We start from the raw sequence: 20,884 nt of genomic DNA on the forward strand, positions 1-20,884 counted from the left end.
GCCTCATCTACGACGGTCGCCGACGACGGCCTCATCTACGACGGTCGTCGACGACGGCCTCATCTACGACGGTCGTCGACGACGGCCTCATCTACGACGGTCGTCGACGACGGCCTCATCTACGACGGTCGTCGACGACGGCCTCATCTACGACGGTCGTCGACGACGGCCTCATCTACGACGGTCGTCGACGGCGGCCTCATCTACGACGGTCGTCGACGGCGGCCTCATCTACGACGGTCGTCGACGGCGGCCTCATCTACGACGGTCGTCTACGACGGCCTCATCTACGACGGTCGTCGACGGCGGCCTCATCTACGACGGTCGTCGACGGCGGCCTCATCTACGACGGTCGTCGACGGCGGCCTCATCTACGACGGTCGTCTACGACGGCCTCATCTACGACGGTCGTCTACGACGGCCTCATCTACGACGGTCGTCTACGACGGCCTCATCTACGACGGTCGTCGACGACGGCCTCATCTATGATGGTCTCACCCACGAATGGCCTCATCTATGATGGTCTCCTCTACAATGAGATTGCCCGGGACAGCCTCATCTAGAAGAAAAACTCATCATACGATTGCCTTATCTAGGTCTGCCTCATTTACGGATGGCCTCCCTATGATTACCTCATTTATGATGGTATTGTCTATGACCATCGTCTACGACAACCTCATCATGTATGGATGGCCCCATCTACGAATGGCCCCATCTACGAATGGCCTCATCTACGAATGGCCTCATCTACGAATGGCCTCATCTACGAATGGCCTCATCTACGAATGGCCTCATCTACGAATGGCCTCATCCACAAATGGCCATCATAGGACTGCCTCATCTATGATTGCCTCATCTATGGTTGCCTCATCTATGATTGCCTCATCTACGGATGGCCTCACCTATGATTGCCTCATCTATGATGGCATTGTCTATGACGGTCGTCTACGACAGCCTCATCTATGAGGGTTGTTCAGGACGGTCATCTATGACGACGGCCTCATCTGCAATAACCTCGCCTACATACCCATGTCTATGGCAGCAAAGTCTACGATGAGATCGTCTACGATGGCCTCATTTATGACTGCATCCTGTACATAATTTAATACAGTGGGCAAGAACTAGATTTCTACTGCCAGTTAGTCGAACAGACAATGTTTCATTTATGATTTTAAAGAACAGTCCTGGAAGATCTCGAGTGTGGTACCTATACTAGACTACATCTATTCTAGATGAAAAGAAATACTGTGCACCTGCTAAAGCCCATAATGTCTAATGGGTCGCCCTCGGCCAGCTTCAATAATTTTACAGGCCGCCCAACAGTGAAAAATTCTCTACCATGGCAGCGGCCTCTATTAGAGCTGCCAATCCTCTAGCCATAACCGGCTGTTATGACCGTCAAATGTGGTCAGACATGGCGAGTCTCATTGACCTCATTCCTGAGGACCGAAGGCAGAAAGCAAGAAAGATTCTGTTGGAAGGAGAATGTGCCGCATCGGAAACTATAGATGCGCCTTGGACATAGTGAACACCAATTTCCGTCAGCTAGCAGGGGCTGCAGTGTTTGGACACCAGGGATGGCTTAAAGCCACTACTTTCAAGCCTGAGGGGCAATCAAAGATTCTAGACATGGCCTATGATGAAGAGGTTTTTGGTTTGGTGAACATATTGATGAAACCCTCTTAGCTATAAAAATTAACACGGATACTGCAGGATCATCAGGCACCCTTTAATACGGGTGCAGATCTTTCGGAGGAGCGAGAGGACGTGGTTTTTTCGTCCAGAGGAGGATACCAAAACCAACAGAATAGGCAGTATCGATCCCAGTACAGCCTTACAGCCAGTCTACGGCTAGTTTCTCCCGTCAGGGTGGTCGAAAGAGATCGCAGTATCAAGGCCGAGACGCTAACAGGAAGCAGTGATCTCCATAGGGCACCAACCATTTTACCCTTCTTACCCGTGGGCCAGAAGATATCAGCTTTGTTCACAAGCGGCAGGAAATTACATCAGACCAATGGGTTCTAGACCTAGTAACCAATGGCCACACCCTGGAATTCATCAAACAGCCACCTATTACTCTGCCCAGGGGTCCCCCTCGTCGTCATGAGATTTTGAGTTGTTTAAACAAAGGAGATTTTATGGCTTCTCTGGATATGGAAAATGAGTATTTCCACATACCTATCCACCCCAAACATCACAAATATCTTCGCTTTCAAGTGCCTTGTGCACATTCAGTTCAAAGTGCTCCTGTTTGGGCTGAAATAGGCACCAAGAACCTTCACGAAGTGCTTGGCACCAGTGGTAGCAGCATTGCGATCTCGAGGAATACAATTGTTCCCTTATCTAGACGATTGACGGCTCAAAGGTCCTTCAGAACATGAAACCAAGATTGCCACAGCAGAGTGTATCCATCTCTTCTCTGAGGCTGTTTCTCAACGACAGCAAATCAGTTACGTCCTCTCCAAGTCATGTTACACACGGTCCAATTCAACGCATTGTTGTCACTTGGTCGCCAACTGCATCTTCACAAATTGGCAAGGTTAATTGAAAGAAAAAAAAAAAAAAGAGGCCAGTTTCAGTCCGAATGTTCGCTTCGCTCCTGAGGATGTGCTCTTCAACGATACATCTCATACCCTTGGTACGGCTCAAAATGCGACCTATTCAGGAGGAACCGCAACTTCAATGGCAACAAGCCATGGATTCGTTTGACGATACCATCAAGGTCACGCCGCACATGATAAATTATCTACATTGGTGGTCGCAGACAGAGAATCTAACCCAGGGTCTCACGTTCCTACAGACCATTCCAGATTTCGTTTTAACGACCGATACCTCCATGGAAGGATGGGGAGGTCATCTGCGGGATTTGATCTCAAAGATAAAAACAGCAGATCAACAGGCTGAGCGTCGCGCCGTTTATCTGTTTTCTCCAAGCATTCCTCCCGAGGATTAAGGGTTCGTCGGTGCTAGTCCGGACTGGCAATACCATCAGCATGTATTATATCAACAAACAAGGAGGATAAACATCAGCTATGCTCTCGCAAGAAGCTTAGGATTTGTGGGAATAGGTCACTTTCCACAAGATGCCCTGAGAGCCAAACATGTCAGGGGTCTCCTCAATACCCTGACGGATACGCTGAGCACGTCTCAGTCGGACTGTTAAGACTGGAAGCTGGAAAAGGAACAGGCGACCACAGTGTTCCAAGCTTGGGGTAAGCCAGCCCTGGACCTATTCACAACAAGAGAGAACCAAGAATGTCAATATTATGCCAGCAGGTTCCCTCAACAGGGATCAGGGATTGGTGTATATGCTTTTCCCCAATACCATTGATTCCGAAGGTGCTCCGCAAGATGAAGTTGGAAGGTTGCTGTCTAATTCTGATTGCACCCCGTTGGCCAAGACAATATTGCTTCCAGGAACTTCTACTATTGTCTCAAGGCAAACCCATTTGCCTACTGCTGACGCCTATGATATTGTCAAGGGTCGGAGGCCAAGTGGTTCATCCGGACCCACAGTCACTGCACTTGCATGCATGGCTCCTGATTTCTTAGAGTTCAAGGACCTCAACATTTCACAAGACTGTCGTGAAATATTGGCCAAATCTCGTGCCCAAAGCACAATCAAAACTTATCACTTCAAATGGAACCGATTTTGCTGTTGGTGTGAGGCAAATAATATTCACTCAATTCAAGCTACTGCAGAACAAGTTCTCCATTATCTGCTTTCTCTAGCCAAGTCTGGGCTTACTTTTTCACCGGTCAAAGTACATCTTGCTGCACTTTCTAGATTCAGGAAATACTCAAAATTCCCTTTTCTCTGCTCGCCTTTTCTTATCAAACAATTTATGAAAGGAATCTTCTGAGCCTTCTCTCCAGTGCGAGCACCCCTCCAGAGTGGGAACTCATCACTGTGCTAGTGCAGTTAATGAGGCGTCCATTTGAGCCTATCCATAAAGCTGATCTCAAATTCCTCACTTGGAAGGTTGCCCATTTACTGGCTCTTACCTCGGCAAGAAGGGTTAGTGAAATCCAAGCTTTCACTATAAATGAACCCCTTTTACATTTTGCTTCGGACTATGTAACCCTCAAACAAATCAGTTTCTTTCCTAAGGTACCATAAAATTTCACTTGAACAAACCGGTAAGATTAAAAACATTCTTTCCGGATCCATCCACTCCAGCTGAATGAACATTACACTCGCTGGATGTTACACACTGTTTTGAGCATCTACCTACAGAAAACTAAGGATATCAGACGATCCAAACGGCTGTTTGTGGCGAATGGTCAAGCAACTCTTGAAAATGCTGTAACAAAGCAGAACAATAGCCAGATGGCTGGCATCTGCTATTCTTTTTTGCCACGACAAGGCTAACAGACCTTTGCAGAGGAAAGTCAAAGCTCATTCAACAAGAACAGTATTGACGTCGACAGTTTTATTTGCTGGAGTAACTCCGGAAAATATGTCGTGCTGCGGCATGTAAAAATGTCCACACGTCGACGAAGCATTACTGTCTTCAATTGTCGCATCAAGATGATGCAGCGATTGGACAGGCTGTTCTATGCCATCTTTCATTAAGACCAAACTCAGATACTTTGCCCTTTTATGTATTATTCCATTCTTTAATATTCATGTAAATGTACAGATTTATATATCTGCAAGATTTTAAATATTTGTGTGTGTGTATATATATATATATATATATATATATATATATATATATATATATATAATAGCTAATACTTGGATATACCTTTGCTTCCTTTAAGACTACTCTTTAAAAAAAAAAAGTGTTTTTTCAAGCACTGTGGATGCTATTTGGGAGTTTATGAACCAGTGTCTCCCACCATCCGCAAACGACAGTATATGGTTATACTGCTTACTACTCTGATTCAGGCATGTGAATCTATGAAAGATACCCCAATACTGGATAAGAAAACAAGTTACTTACCTGTAACTACAGTTATCCAGTATTGGTATCTTTCATAGATTCACATGCACCCACCCTCCTCCCCGGCTAGTCAGTTCTCTATATCTGGTATACTTACTTCTCACTTGTGCTAGGAAAATCTGAGGAGAACTGCCTCTGCTGGGAAGGTTCTGGAGGGTGCTGGCAGCTGATTGGCTGGGACCAATCTTTGGTTCTTTTTTCTATAATGATGTAGATAGGCTACTAAGACTTAGGCCTTAGGCTTTTTCTTTTAGCCTACTACTATTATTTACTCTTGGCACTACTTTTGTATTTACCGTGGGACTCCCGCCTCGGCGACGGGGAATGATTCAGGCATGTGAATCTATGAAAGATACCAATACTGGATAACTGTAGTTACAGGTAAGTAACTTGTTTTCTTTTTCCCCCTCATTATGAGCTGTCTCGTTAGGTTCGGATCCAGGTTTGTGGTACATGCAATTAACAGCCGTTAATCCACTATTTGAAGACAAAAACACTTAGTCAGAACTTGGTTTCTGTTTTTATGACTCCATAAAGAGAATTACAAAGTTCTTGTTTCAGAACACTACAGACCTAGTACTTGATCAGACACTACTGTCCCCATCACCTCAACAAAATGTTTCCCTCAGTTCCTTTGCTTTACTGAACAGTTGATTTTCAAAAGCAAAACAATGAAAACTATGCACTCTGGAGGGGAGTCCTTGCCAACTTTAATTATTATTATTATTATTATTATTATTAAGGATTTGTAGAGCGCCTGGTGACCCGAAGGCATCCCCGCGCTGTGAACTGTAGGATGGCTCAGAAGGGGGAGGGTGGAGTTGGACTCACTAATTGGGGAATAGCAGCGTTTTAAGTTGTTTGCGGAAGGCCAAATAGGAGGATTCCATTCGCAATCTGCGGGGGAGCTGGTTCCACCGAGTGGCAGCTTTAACAGAGAAGCGACGGCCTCCGGTACGTGATCTCCTAAACTTAGGGACGTTCGCCAGATGTTCGTTGTCCGACCTTAGGGATCTCAAAGCTTTATACGGGGTGACCATTTCTTTAAGAATGGCTGGGCCTTGTCCGTTCATGAGCTTATGGGCGATACACATAGCCTTGAACTCTATTCTCTCCCGCACTGGTAGCCAGTGGAGTGTTTTAAGGGCAGGTTTTGCAGAAGACCTAGAGGGGAGACCAAGCAGCAGTCGAGCGGCCGCGTTTTGAGTTCGTTGCAACTTTCCCAGGGTGGATTCCGGGGCTCCCAGGTAGAGAGCGTTACTATAATCCAGGCGGGCCAACACCAGTCCTTGGATCAGTAGCTTCCTGGAAAGGGGGGGAAGGAGGGAGAGAATCTTGCGGACCGACCGCATAAGTCCAAAACAGGTGCCGGCGGTTTTAGTGGCCTGTGTTTTCAAGGTGAGGTCTGGTTCAAGCCAGACCCCTAGGCTCTTGAGTTCCTTCTTTGGGGTGGGAACCTCGCCCAGGGAGTCGGGCCAGACAGATGGTGGAATGGATGTCCATTTTTTTTTTTTTTTTTTTCCCATCAGCATGACCTCTGTCTTGGACCCATTTAGCTTGAGCGAGGATTCGCACATCCAGTGATGGATCTTCTGGAGGCAGTGCAGAAGGCTGTCTGGATGTTGGTCTAGGTGAGATAAAGAGACGACCAGTTGCGTGTCGTCTGCGTAGCTAACGATCTTAAAATCAAAAGGGGCAACTACCTCTTCCAATGGAGCCATATAGGCATTAAAAAGGGTAGGGCTCAAGGAGGAGCCCTGAGGAACCCCGTTTACCAGAGGAAGAGGGTCAGATCGTGAACAGCCATCCCAGACCTGAAAGGAGCGGCCCGAAAGGAAAGACTCCAGCCAGGCCAGCGCTGTGCCCCCGAGTCCCGCCTCAGCCAGCCGATGGAGCAAGACACGGTGATCCACCGTGTCAAAGGCAGCACTGAGGTCCAGGAGGATCACTGCCACTGATCCTCCCGAATCCAAAATGCACCTTGCTTCCTCTATGACAGCGAGGAGGGCGGTGTCCGTGCCCTGGCCTGGGCGGAACCCCGTTTGGGACTGGCGGAGCAGATGGTTAGATTCTAGGAACTGGGATAGCTGCGCATTGACCAGTTTCTCTGCAATTTTGCTAATGCCGGGAAGCAGCGAGATTGGTCTATAATTCGCTAGGTTTGATGGATCTAGTTGGGGTTTCTTTAACAGGGCTTTAACTACCGCTCCCTTCCAGCTAGGGGGAACTGTACCTTGGGCCAGTGAGGTAATGATCAGATCTGTGATAAGAGGAGCAATTACCGGGGCAACTTGTTAATTATTTCCTCTCTACGTATTTCATCCCTCACCTCCATCAGAGCACCATGGTTGGGGGTGAAATGTTCACACCCTCACTTACATGTATTCCTTTTATAACATAATTAAATCGTTTTGTACTGTCTGTCACAGAAAGACCAGGCAGGCTGAGTGCACAATAATAAATCTTACTCTGCCTCCCAACCTTCCTTGTTTCTTTTCTCTGATTGTTTCTCTCTTGCGCATTCCTTCAGGTTGGCTCCAGACACTAGGTGGAATCCTCATCGCAGCGTATTTGGTACGGGAAACTATGATGTCAATGTCATTATGGCTGCGCTTCAGAGTCTGGACTATGCAGCTGTTTGGTGGGACAAAAGGAGGTGAGAATTTAAAGAAGTGCTTATCGTGCCATATCAGACCTTACCCGCAGAGGCCTATGGCTTAGGAAAGAATAAGGGTGGAGAGCAGTTAATGGGAAAGACCTAGATGAATAACACCAGATTTTGCTTAATTGCAGATCTACAGGTGCTAGTGATGACGTTGTTGGGTGCGTCTCTGTGAAAGACCTGCTCTGTTTACAGTTGAGAAGCTGCCAAGGGCCATACTGTGTCGGACTGGGACATATAATAGGCCTAATATATAAAAGAATAGTCTCATTCTGAAAAAATTGACCCTCATTGGCAAATTGTGGCAGCTCCGCAGCATTGTGACATATCGTCTTGATGGTCTTTGAGGTGTGCGGAATACAAGTTTCTGGTTTCTGCTGGCATGGTTTGTGTATTTTAAATGTAACTATTGCTGATGACACCAGCCCTGCTTCCCCCAAAATTGACACAGTGATCACTATCCTGGACTCTGCCGCAGCGTACTCCATGGGTGCCACCTGCTGGCTGTGCAGTAACAGGGCTGGTTGAGTGCTGCCAAAACTGCCCCATGAAATAAAATAAACAAGCATTTGCAATGCAATAGGTCTCGCAGTTGTTAGAGTTTGAGCTATTGGCATTGTAAATGGCAATGCCTTTTATTTACGTGTTGGTTTTTAAAACATAAATAAAAGGCATTGCCATTTACAATGCCAATAGCTCAAACTCTAACAACTGCGAGACCTATTGCATTGCAAATGCTTTTTTTTTTTAAGCAGAGGGGCAAGTTGCATGCTAAGTGCGGCCGTCCTGCCATTTCTTTTCTATTACTTTACTTTTGTTACAATCTCGGCACCCACGCGGGTGCCGTGATTTCAGCAAAAGTAAAGAAGTAGAAATAGAAAAACATGGTGCCGCGATTGCATCAAAAGTAAGGACATTTTCTATTTCTTTACATTGGATGCAGCAATAGGTCACGCATCTGCATTGTGACAGAACGGAATATTCTCTTCTCCTCTCTCTCTGTGTACACCCAGCCCTGCTGGCGGGAGCAGAGGTCACGGCGTTAGCCAGGCCGAGCTTATGACATATGACAATGGATCATTTAGTTAAACTCTCACCGCTGCTATTGGCATTTATCCATATGTCACTAGCTCGAATCCCAGCAAGATCAACTCTGCCTCTAGTTGTTCGGAATGACAGAAACGGATACATTTAAATTGGTAAAATTGCCTCCTCATTTTTACAGGCCTTAAAAACGGCAGGCTCAGTATGAAGCGCTATTTAAAAAGCAAGCCGTTATTCCGAAGTTACGTTTCACTGGAATGTATTCAGTGTGGGCAATGCAGGACTACAAATTAAAGAAGCATTTGCAATGCAGTAAGGCTGGCATTATTGAAAGTTTGAGCTATTGACGTTGCAAATAATAATGCAGCGCCAATATCTCAAACTTTCAAGAATACGAGACCGTTGCATTGTAAATGCTTGTTTTGAACAGATGTCTCTCAAGCGCAAGCTGCAAGGACTTCAGTCCTGCTTCTTGGCTGTCGGTGCTGATGTGTTTGAAACTCAGATGCACACTTGTTCCGATACCCAACTCATTTGCCACCCAAACACTTTTACAGAATAGCTTTGTCCGGTGGTAGAAACTCTTCTTCTTTCCAAAGCGTTTTAGTACATCAGAATTGTCTAGAGGAAGTGGCGCTGTAGAAATGCAACTGCAAAACAAAGGAGTAAACTGCCATTGTAGTCCCACTGCAATCAAGACCACACGAGCAATAACATAGCTACAGGCAGCACCAGACAACAGAGGCGAACTAGAGCCAAATTACGGGGGGGGCTAAAAAAAAAATTTGGGGGGGGGGCTGAATCTTTTAAGCCTTAGGCAGAGTGGAGCTGCAGGGGCTCTTAGAAGGGGTGAAACAACAGCAAGGCCTCATTAACATACAAATGGTCTTTTAAAGACCTGTGAATTGCTCGGGTGCGGCTGTGTGTGAGCCGGGAAGCTGTCTCATCCCGGCTGCCACACACGACGGGGGGCTGAAGCCGTTTGAGTCCAATGGGTGTTGCGCACCTGCTAGAAAAGGCTGCATCACACCACAGAATGTGTCCCAAGATCAAAAGCTTAATTGTAACAGAGCCGAGCTCTGTTAATTCAGGAGCATGAACAGGGATTCGGGCAACCAGAGCTGTGACAGAGACCTTTCACTGCTGTGCTTCTCTGAGAGAGTGAGACAGAGAGAAGGAGGGGGGGGGGGGGGTGAGGGGGCAACTGTCACAAGATGTGGGTCAGGGAGGAAGAAGGAACACCCACGGATGCGTTATATTCCCAAATGTTGTGTTGTTCTGGGGTTTGTGCAATTCCATGTCTCAGTCGGCATTCAATGTTTATGTGGCTTGATTCAAGAATATCAGGCTCTAGAGATTAAAAGCGGAGAGAGAAATGGAGCGTCACAGTAGACAGAGACGGAACGCCCCACCTAATTATTACCATGGGGTGCAGCACTTTGTTCAACTGATGCAGTGCCACTTACTTTCGCTTTCTCTCACATAGGTCCATGGGAGGCCTCATGAGCAGTAAGAGTGCGAGATAAAACAGTGCTCATGAAAAGTGCTTCTAAAGGAAAATAAACTAGGTGAGCCCTTAAGTAAGTGTCTGTTCTGTCGCGGATCCAAGCGAGCCTCAGATTAGATTCTTGCTTAGTTACACAGCAGGAGAGTTGAGGTCGCTAGACACAGCAGGAGAGTTGGGGTCGCTTGGCACTATTGACATCACCCAGTGGGTCAAGGCGCCCGTTGCTGTCGCGTTGAAGGGTATTTTGTTCGCTGACATGGAATCTGGCAGAGAATGAAACCGAAAGCAGCATCCGGGAGGCAGGGGAGGTGATGGTGTAGGATCTTGCAGTGGCCGTTTTTGTCCAGTATTTTCATGCATGTGGTTGGGCGTTGTTTCGTTTGCAGGCTATAAGTGCTAAACAAGCATTTGCAAAGCCAATAAGTTTCATCTATGCGGGATCTATCGGCGTTGCCGTTCTATAAGATGTTGCACTTGCACATCAGCACGGGCCGTTGTACAGTATGGCTCAAAGTAATTAAAAACAAAGCGCCGCACCCGTGTCGTAGCACCTTTTTGTGTTTACTTTAAGTAGTGGTCGAAGTGCATTCAAAAAACGCATGGGAACTGTGATGCTGTGCGCAATGCGAGCGGGGTAAATGAGCATGGAACGATGTAAAAGGTGTGTTTAAAAACAATATTCTAAAAAAAATTCTGTCTTTCACCTTCAGGTAACTACATATGAAATAAGGAACAGCTTAAATGAACAAGCGGCACTGAAAGCGACCGCTTTCGCAATCGCTATTGTAAACAAGCGCTCTACATGCTTATCAAAAAGTTTTTTTTAAACTGTCGTAAAGTGACTCAAGCACTTCAAAGTATATCATAATGTCCATAAAAAGCTAGGAGTGTGTCACGGTGGGGATGGAGATAGCGATGTATAAAACAAACGAGAAGGGAGGGGGGAATGCCAGCAACAGAGGAGCCCGTGAAAGTGATCGTGATTACGATCGCTACGGAGTTAAGACACATGGCGCTGCGCGCGTGCACGTTCACGTGCACTGTAGCTTTAGGCCACGGCAGCACTTTGAAATGCCCAGATATAAAATGTCTCTTCGAGCCTTGGGCTCGCGAGACCTAAAAATGACCCACGAGACAAAAGGAATGGCCCATACACTGGCCTATAAGGGCGGCCCATCTGGCAGTGCCAGATTGTTGAAATCACAGTCTGACGCTGGGGCTGTATCATGAATAGTTGACTGGCTCAACGTAGAGCCGTGAGCTAAACTTTTTGCATTTGAGGTGTCTAAAGGTGAGAAATAAAGTCTGCAGACCAGTCCTGAATGTCTACAAACGAATAAACCTGGACCAGTTTAACTCTACAAATGTGTTCATAACACATACAGTGCTTACCTGATTTTGAGTTGCAGTGTTGTCTTTGTGTTACAGATCAAACACTGAATTATACATGGGGCATTCAACGCCATTTAACCTGGGATCAAGGGTGGGTTGATGGAAGAAGTACCAGATAATGATTTGCAATTAATCTGTTTCTTTGATTAAATATGTGGAATCAAGCATTGAGTAATTACGTAGTTTATGTGGCCACAAGGTTAGATTTTATAAATATAGACTGATCAATAGTGTTGATATGTTATTACTGTTACATTTTCTCTCTAATGTGTATATTCTCTTTTGTAATTAGTGGCTGTGAATATTCTCTAACCTTTTTTGTATGGCATTCCTTGTTTAAAAAAAAAAAAAAGAGAAAAAGTCACTTATCTGTCAACGCATCAGGAGGTGAGTATTAGATTAGATTACATTTTTATCACGAAGGTCAGGAAGGGGAGGATGATCAGCACATGAAGGAAAAGGAAAACAGTGGAATTTGCTCTTCCCGTGGAATTTAGAGGTTGATGAAATCAGAGGGCAATATAACATCCCCACCCCCTCCTAATTCTGATGATGCTGAGTCTGCTACTAATTCTTTTTTTTTTTAATAACATTATGTTCATTTTTATGAACAAACTGTAATATTAAAACTAATATTCGGGTGTTCAATATTACATCAATTAGGAATTTTGTAAGATCTCACGATGTTTACTTAGCCTTAACATATTCTGAATCTAGGTGCCACATGGTTGGTGCAAGTCTCTTCTGTAGAATCGTCCCTAACTGTTCCTCCCTCCCGTTGTGGATTTTTCACTCAAAAAATCCCATGTATTCATAAACCAGTGTGAATCAAATCAATGGCTTCTGGTCCCATGGTCCCTCATACTTTATCGAATGCTTTGGGAGAGTCACGGCTGGTGTATACCGCAGTACTTTATTGTACCTCATTTGACAGCTATCCTGTGCTAACTTATGACTGGAATGTATTAATGTGTGACAGACAAATGATATTTGTTCCGGAACGAGAAACAGTGGGCCCAATGAACAGGAGGTCAAACTCTTTCAGAAACATCCTTGGTGCTCAGGTCTTCATCCTGTGTAGCTCAGGTTCCAAGTGCTGACCAAATGTGTTCTCGCCTTTTGAAAGAGAGTGAGAATGAATGCCTACCCACTGAATGAGGTGGAGATCTTGCCAGTCTACATCCCTTTGCTCCTGAGTTTAAAGGATAAGGTGACGGGCGACTGGGCAGTCACCCAATATATAAGAGACGCCAATTATGCTTTTCGTCTTCGCTGCGTTTTGTGTGGCTTAATCAAGCCTTGCTTTGGAGGTTGCACAGGTTTTCAGATACATTTTCAGAAGGGGCAAGTGCCTAAAACCTTCATCTTTCATACGCTTGGACGCCAAGACATTTTGGTTTTAGAAGTCCACAGCTTGAAATCCATGATGCAGGTGACTTTCCCTAGTTTCTTGACACCGCGAACCAGGCCCTATCATTACAATCTAAATTGTTATGCCGGTGTATTCGTGTTTCTTTTTTAGGTAATCATGGCATTTTCAGACATGAGCTCTTGCAAGTCTTACTAAAACCACCAAAGGGCTCTAGGGCTACGCAAGTATAGCTAGTCTATTTTGATAGTGTAATGCTTACTCCCATCAGAAACTGCCGCTGTTTAAACCCATTCAGATGATTTGGACCTATATCGATAGATGTGGATTTATTAACACTTTTGCAAAGGAATGGTATTTTAGCAATAACTGCAGTGCACCTTCAGTCTGGAGATCGTGGGCTTGCACATACACAGTGACTACTGGTGTTATTAAATGTAGATGAATACAAGTGCGTATATTTTTAAAAATAAATATTGATGAACACGTGATCGAGTTGTGATCACGACAAGAGGCTCAAGGAACCGAGAACATGCAAAGACTTTTACACAGGCCACCTTGATGGCAATCTCCCAAGTGTTGCTTCACTTTGGAAACATTTGAACGCATTCATGAGTCGCTGCTCTGCTCCTTAAGCAGTTCAGCCAGTGGCCTGCAAACGAGGTTTGATGGTCGGATGACACAGATTTGCTCTCTGTAACCTGCTTCTCGGATCTCCATTGGAGCTGGAGGGCGGACCATCACAGGCTACTGTACTCTTGAGCTTGGTGATGGTGTGGCAAGGACCACCACCTCAAGTTCAGGAAGGGTATTGAGTACAATTACTTCCTGTCCTGTCACCTTGTCCAGGAGAGAGTCCGGCAATACTCCAAAGATATCTAGGCATATGTCCACAAGTTATGGAATTCTTTTTTCAGTAAGTTTTGAGATCCAATTCAAGGTGAAACGTCCAGCTCATAACCCTGGATGAGATAATTCTGACTAGTAATACTAGATCAGAATTGAGATATCCAGTATCAGCACTGATGGGAGAAATGGTTTCTTGGTTGACCAACGTTATAGTGGATGTTTTACTTTTTTTCTTTATGCGGTAATTTCCTTGCGTTAGAGAAAAAGAGACAGACATGCACTAGTTTCCCTAACCATAATGGACATTGCCACAAACACTGTAAAAGATAAGAGTGTAAGATTTGAGAAAAGGTTATAAAATGAGAGGGAGATAGACATAAAAAGTTTTCTGCATGACCAAAAGTCCACTCAAGATGTATAGTAGTTGACAGCATGATGAAATAATGCATCTGAGTGGTAGATAAGGTGAGGGAAGCAATGAAATGAGATATCTAAGGAAGTGGTGGAGTTTGGATGGTTCACCCCCAGTCTGTAATAGGATATCAGTGAATGCATAAATTCTCTGCAGGCGTTTTGCAGGAGATCACTCATAGGGTGATATAGGAAAATAAAACGTTTTATTTATACTTTTGGCTTTTGGATTAGTGTCCAAATTTTTAAAAGACAGGAGATGAGGAATACCCAAGTTCATAGCTCATAAAAGGTTCAGTTCATACAGTTTGGGGGATTAGATGTCAACAGTGTTGGGGAGTGGACTAGTGGTTTGGCTGATATGTAAGATTGGTTGTGAGGGATGATATGAGATTAGAAAGTAATATTGAAGATGATCAATGATTGGGGGAGGTGGTAACTTAGTGGGATGAGGTTTGTATGAAACAACGCAGTAGGTGTTTTTGCCTTTTGTAGCCCTTTTCTGACTTAAGATAAATAAGGATTTTTATGGTATGACTGGTTAGTATAGATGTTGGCAGGTCATTAAATGTACTTGCTCTAGGCGTGGTTAAAACGTTTGTCATACCGGTGTAATATAGCATAATTTGGTAATTACACAAAATTCCTGAAATGGTGCTGTTATGCCACATTACATATTTATGCTGCATATGTGGTAAAAAATGTACCACACGCAGAGAAACAACACAAACTACAGAATGCATGCAACTGTTGTTCGTGGGGCTCTTTTGCTTTTTTGCAATATCGTTTTACCACAAAATGCATCCTCGTGTCCAAAGTAGATGCAAGGACGCATTTTTTGTGCCAAAATGCAGCACCAAATGTAGTTTTGCATTTTGCATAATTACCTGAAATACTGTGTCATTTTTCTGAAATTTCACGCACACCTAGTTTGCACATGCCCCTTGTTTGCACCTCTTATTTGCCACGTGTTCTAACTGTGGAGCTGCGGTGATTAGGGTTTTTTGAAGTAGGGTCATACATGGTGGTGGTAAAACTCTGAGAAGATTACAAAAGACTGCATTAGAGGCGATGTACTCTCAAGCCACCCAGAAGTTCAACTGAAACTACCCGGTCATGCAGTGACATGATCCAGAACATCAGGTGTCAAGACATGCCCTAAAGAGGCATGCATTACAGACAGCAGCCGTGGTTGGAGTTTTTGTGCATCGTACACAGTTTGGGTCTTTTTCTGGGGGATCTGTGTTCCAGAGGAGTTAGTTGTGCATTGAGGGTATGATGAGACTTGGATTTTTAGAACTGCCTGTATCTTTCTATGTGATTGCATGGTCCCTGCTATAGTACTGGGCCCCACAGGTAAAAGTGTTTGGCTGGGTGGCTATGAGGTAGATGTTTGAGATTCTTTAGATACTTGAAGTTGCTTTCGCATTTTCATTCTTAGCAGCCACGCTACTTCTAACAAGTGGCCCTTTCAGAGAAGGACTTCCTTCGATTCCTCCATCAGAAGGTAGATCATTGCTTGATTAGTTCTCCAAAGACCTGAGCTTTAATAAGACACCAGCTGGTGCTTTTCTGTAATTGATGGAGATTTATGCTTAGTAGAACAAAGTGGATTAATGATTCCCTTCAGTAGCTGCAGCAAGGTTAAGTAGGTGCGCTGGTTTGACATCTTTCGACCTTGAGCTCATTAAGGGGCAGAACATTACTGAAGCCCTTATTAACAGTTGTGGCTTTTGTAAATTGATCTTTGAGCTAAAGTAGGTGACCCTGTGTGTGGCCATATTGTAGGATTCTGGCCAAACTATGTGTTTTATTTTTTTTTATTCTGTGGTCTTTTGAATTATTTAGCCTCTCTTCCTTGAGGTGCTGTTTCAGCAGCATTTTAGCTTGTTTTTTTCCGGAAGTTAATGATGCCTGAAGGTCAAGTAGTTGACCTGTGTTAAAGATAGTCAATGCCTTTTGCAGCTGAAGTGTGGTGGGAGTCTTAGATATGAAGGTTTTGTTCCAAGTATCGTCTATCATATAGTTGCTTATGCTGAAATTTCTTTTGATGGCTTATTGCAGTGAGGCACTTGTAGCTCTCTCTTCGATGGAAAGGTATCCTAAGTCTGATTCAGGTATGGCTGTAGTTGTTGATTATGGGTGATTATAATAATAACACTGCATATAAAATGTTTTGTTCCCCATTTTGGTGTTTTTCAAAAATCTTATAATGCTTACAACCATGCATGCCTTGTGCTCTTTGAAGGGCATCATCCAAGTGGTTTCTGCAGTAGAGCTGGATGGACATCATTGTTAGGTCAAGATAATTGAATAATTTTGCTACTGCAATGGGCTAGTACCCTATGGCTAGAGAGAGAGTTCTTTGATTTGGGTCCAGAAATGATGATGATTAACTTTCGAAGGGTTGTTTATTAGTGGATGTTAAAGTAATGGTGCTTGGAGCCTGCATCTCTCAAAATTGCTTTTATCTTGCTAACCTTTTTTAATTTTATTTGGTAGTTGGGGTGTCCTGATTGCCCATCATTGTCTTTTATGTTAAATTGTTGCTTTAGTTATAGAGCGCTGGAACACTTCACAGTTGTTTTTTTATTGTTATTCGGTGTTTCAGTTATGTGTATTTCCAAGTAGTTGGGTTTCTGCACAGGTTCCCTGACGTGGAGGACACTGGGCTGTTTGTTTTTTCTTCCTTGCAGCATTGCACTGCCACAATGGTGATTGGAGGAAGTAGGCAATATGCCCCTCCTTCATTGCCATCTTACCTGAGACTAAGCCTTTTAAGGCTGATTCTGGTCAGACATGCAGCAGGCATGCCATAGGTACACCTAAGACCAGCCAGTCAGCGCACCTTTATGCCTCGGCCATGCCTAGTGTCAGAAGACTGCTCCACAGTTCTCTCCATTTTCTTCTCCAGACTCCAAAGTGCTTTTGCCTCTCCTCCCTACAAGTAAGCATACCCATTATGCCAGCTAATTCGTTGTCCGTGGCCACACGACACTCACACACTTGTTAATTTCTAGTGAACTGTTTTTAAGCTTGCTTAATATTCAGTTTCTTCCTCCGCATACTAAAAATATTTATTCCTTTTCAGATGTATAAATGAGACCTTTTTTTTTTCTCAAACCAAAAATTGGCTTCTTCACAACCCCTGATATAGCAATTTCTTTTCCTACAAAATTATATCTTTAGATCCGTCTGGTAGAGGGCTGGAAGAAATTGCCATTGTTTTCTGAGATTCTCTCGCATCTCTCTTATTCCTTCTTTCCCAGTCAATTTTGCTGAATTATTATCCCCATACTTATCCTTCTTTGGTGTTCTAGTTTACTTCTCTCCTGGCCCTGGCACTCAGTTTGGCATCCAGCTTTTTATTTTCTTTACCCCCTACATACCCAAGTCCTCCAACTGGCTGACCTTAATGTCTCTGCCTGCTTTTCAGATTCACATACCCCAGCTGGCTTCTCCTGCTGGTACTCACCCAGGTATCCTGGGTCCTATTTTCAACTCACTATTCTTTAACAACCTGAATATTAAAGGACCCACCCCATCCCTTTCTGGTGAACTGATCACTTTTGCGTCCATTTTAACCTACATACTGCCTCATGTACTCCTGCCACTGTACATTCCAAAGGTTACCTGGCAATGGTCCTGGAAGACCCCTCTCTGATCTCACTGATGCGCTCTTCATCACTCACTTAGGCTTAGGCTCATCCCTGGAATACAGCTTTGATGACTTTACCACCTGGGGTCACTCATGCCACTGATGAGGAGACTTCTTCAAAACCTTCAAGGCCCCACAGTGTCAAACATTCTGCCGCATAGTATACCCATTAACTCAGTATTCATAAATGCCACTTCAAAGCCTTTGAGAGAACCTGGCGGAGAGACCATATTCAAGCAGGTAAATTCCCTTATATAGCTGCATTCAAGTTTCTACAAGAAGGAACTCAAATTCACCAATTACTTACTGTTCTATGTGTATTGAGGAGTGAAAAATCTCTGCAAAATCTATCTTCAATATCACAAACCTCTCTAGCCGTTCCTTCCCCTATACAAAGCATGGTCATCCGATCCCTTGACCATTGCAAGTCTGTCAGAGTTCTTCCATAATTGGATTGAAGACACTAATACTTATTTTTCCACCCCTTCTAGCATCAATAAGCTCCAGCACCCCCTTGCTGTCTCGCTTACTTTCTGCTCCTTTGTCTCTCAGAGGCCACTTGTTTATGTATTTCCATCACACTCTTCTTCTCATCCATGTCCAGCGCACTTGTTCTCCTCCTTGGCCCTAGCGTTTGCCCCAGCTTAAGCAGTTTTTGCATATATGCATCTAACTACAATCGAGGTCCATTCTGTTCAGGAAAAAAAGCCTGTGTAGTGCTTTGTCTTAAAAAGCTTACAATGGGTCCTTCTGTTCTTGTCCATTTTCGTTGCTCTTGTCAATCCCTTAGAAAAGCACATCCGTGAACAACTAAACTACTGTCATACTTCCATGAATCCAGTAATGTAATTGATATCACCCAATCATGATTTTGTCCATTCCACATTATGGAGTCTGCCTTGTTGGGCCTCTCAGACAAACTCTGGGTGACTTTGGAGTAAGGTAAAATGGCTACCCTGTTCCTCCTAGACCTCTTGGACGCATTTGACACAGTCTCTCATTCCATTAAAAAAAAAAAAACTATCTTCAGCCTGTATCCAAGGCACTGCACTCAGATGGCTTCAATTATTCCTTGCTGATCCCTCTGAGTCGGTATTACCTTCCCCGTGCCAGTCACCTGCCATGCCATTCGACAAAGAGGTTCCTCCCTCACCCCTACACTCTTCAGTGGGCATGTGTTCTCCAGGCTTGCCAGATTAGTTCTCTAATCCTCCCCTCATAGCCTTTACAGAAGACACAACTGACCAGCAGCATAAACATAAGAGCAATAACAGCCAATCTCAGTTTCATACTTTTCTGTCTAATGTAGCTCACTGGATGAGGAATAACGCGGTTGAACTAAACTCTGACAAGACCGAAGTCCTCATTTTGGCCCAAGTCCTCATTTTGGGTGACTGCCATCTATCTGTACATCTCTAAGATGGTTTCCAGACCTTGGACCTCCTCCTCAATCTTCCACTTAAGTAAAGAACCTTGGCCTTTGTACTTGTCAAAGTAATTTCCTTTTCTCTGTGAATCACTTGTACCTCTGCCTCCTGAGTTTACTGAATTGTGTTATTTTGTATTGTAATATTTATATAGAGCTGATGACCCCTGTTTGTGGCAGTGAAGCGCTTGCTTAAATGGGTAGAACACGACTACACCATGCAGAGTGTATGATTGGAAGGGTGTTGTCTTTATTTTGATCCTATGTGGGTAGTGTTTCTGTTCCTGTGTGATGACCACCAAGGTGCAACCATCCTTTGTGCAAACATTTTCCCCTTCCTTCTAGAGGATTGCAGAAAAACTGTCATTTAGTTGATCATCTTCTGCGTAGATTATGGTAAATCACTTTATCTGTCCTGTGCAATCTGTTTAGGCAGTCACCAGTTTCCCATCTTCTGCCTAAATTGCACTGTTTGATCTAAAAACAGATCTTGTTCACAACTCTTTGTACATTATAAAACACATCATGTTTACATCTAAAATCTGTTTAATGCACATACTGCTGCTTGCCACCTTTGTTCCTCTCATATCTACCTTCTCTGTCTACCCAGGATACAGAAGCATCTTGGGGGGGCTGCACATTCTCCTACCTAAACTGAAGTCTTCCAAAGTCTGTGGAAACCTTGCTTTTTTCCCTCTGTGACTAATATGCTTTTTCCTTCTGTCTTATTTTTCCTGCATAGGGCCATGACACCCTCTGGGATAACAGTTATGCTCTACAAAGAACAATATATATATATATACACCAGGTTTAAAGATAGTGATATAATTCCTTTAGATTTTAGGGGCGCTTGCCTGAGAGACCACACAGCAAAGTAGTATGACTTATAGAACAAGCATTGGCATAGCCAATAGGTCTCGCCTTTGGGACCTTATAAGTGTTTAGCAATGCAGTACATTATCCCCCACTGGCTGGGAGGATCGACAAAGTGAGCTGATCGATGGTCCCTGCAAGAAATGGTTGGATGAGAGCGATGTGTTCGAGTGGAAATATTAAGACGAGGAAGGCCCTGGGCTCAGTGTCAAAGGTTGAGAGCGGTGTGTTGTCAGTGACATTTCAGGATGGGCAGAGCAGTGGAATGAGCGTGAAAGGAAAGGGGACTGGGTGAGAGGGATTGGCTTTTGTGTGAAAAGTGAAAGGAGAGAGAAGCTGCCTGGTGAAGCGGAGAGCCGTGGGCTCTGGGTGAACGGTCAATGGAGAGTGAGAGGCTCTTGGTGACAAATGAAAGGAGAGTGGATGGGGAGGGTGAAGGGCTGTGAGTCCTAGACATCGAAGGAGATCTTCGATGTCTCTTTTATTTCGAAGCGCTTGCCTTTTTTGAAATGTGCCCTTTAGCACTTTATCAGGAATACGTTACAGGTCGAACTTGAGAGCCATTTAAAACTGCTTTTACACAGAATGTATAGGTGTGCATAATGGTTTCAATGAACTTTCACATATGAAATGATCCCCCGTCCCGTCATAATCTCCATACTGATTGTTATCTAGATGAGATGTTTTATAGATGTAAAACGAGTTTTCTTCCAAAAGTCCCTGTGCGTTAGGCACCGCACTCTC

General features: G+C 44.2%; 1 protein-coding gene across 4 annotated transcripts in view; it reads left to right on the forward strand.

Annotated features, from left to right (window-relative positions):
* The window catches only part of JOSD2 (Josephin domain containing 2), a 168,885-nt gene that overhangs the window by 137,609 nt on the left and 10,392 nt on the right, over positions 1–20,884 (forward strand). For all 4 annotated transcript variants that reach the window (XM_085638833.1, XM_085638831.1, XM_085638834.1 and 1 more), the window contains exon 3: positions 7,480–7,605. In XM_085638833.1, coding sequence (XP_085494959.1) covers positions 7,480–7,605 — 126 coding nt within the window. The remainder of the gene's footprint in view (positions 1–7,479; positions 7,606–20,884) is intronic.

Source organism: Triturus cristatus, chromosome 12, assembly GCF_964204655.1.
Source record: "Triturus cristatus chromosome 12, aTriCri1.1, whole genome shotgun sequence".
Classification (NCBI taxonomy): Eukaryota; Metazoa; Chordata; class Amphibia; order Caudata; family Salamandridae; genus Triturus; species Triturus cristatus.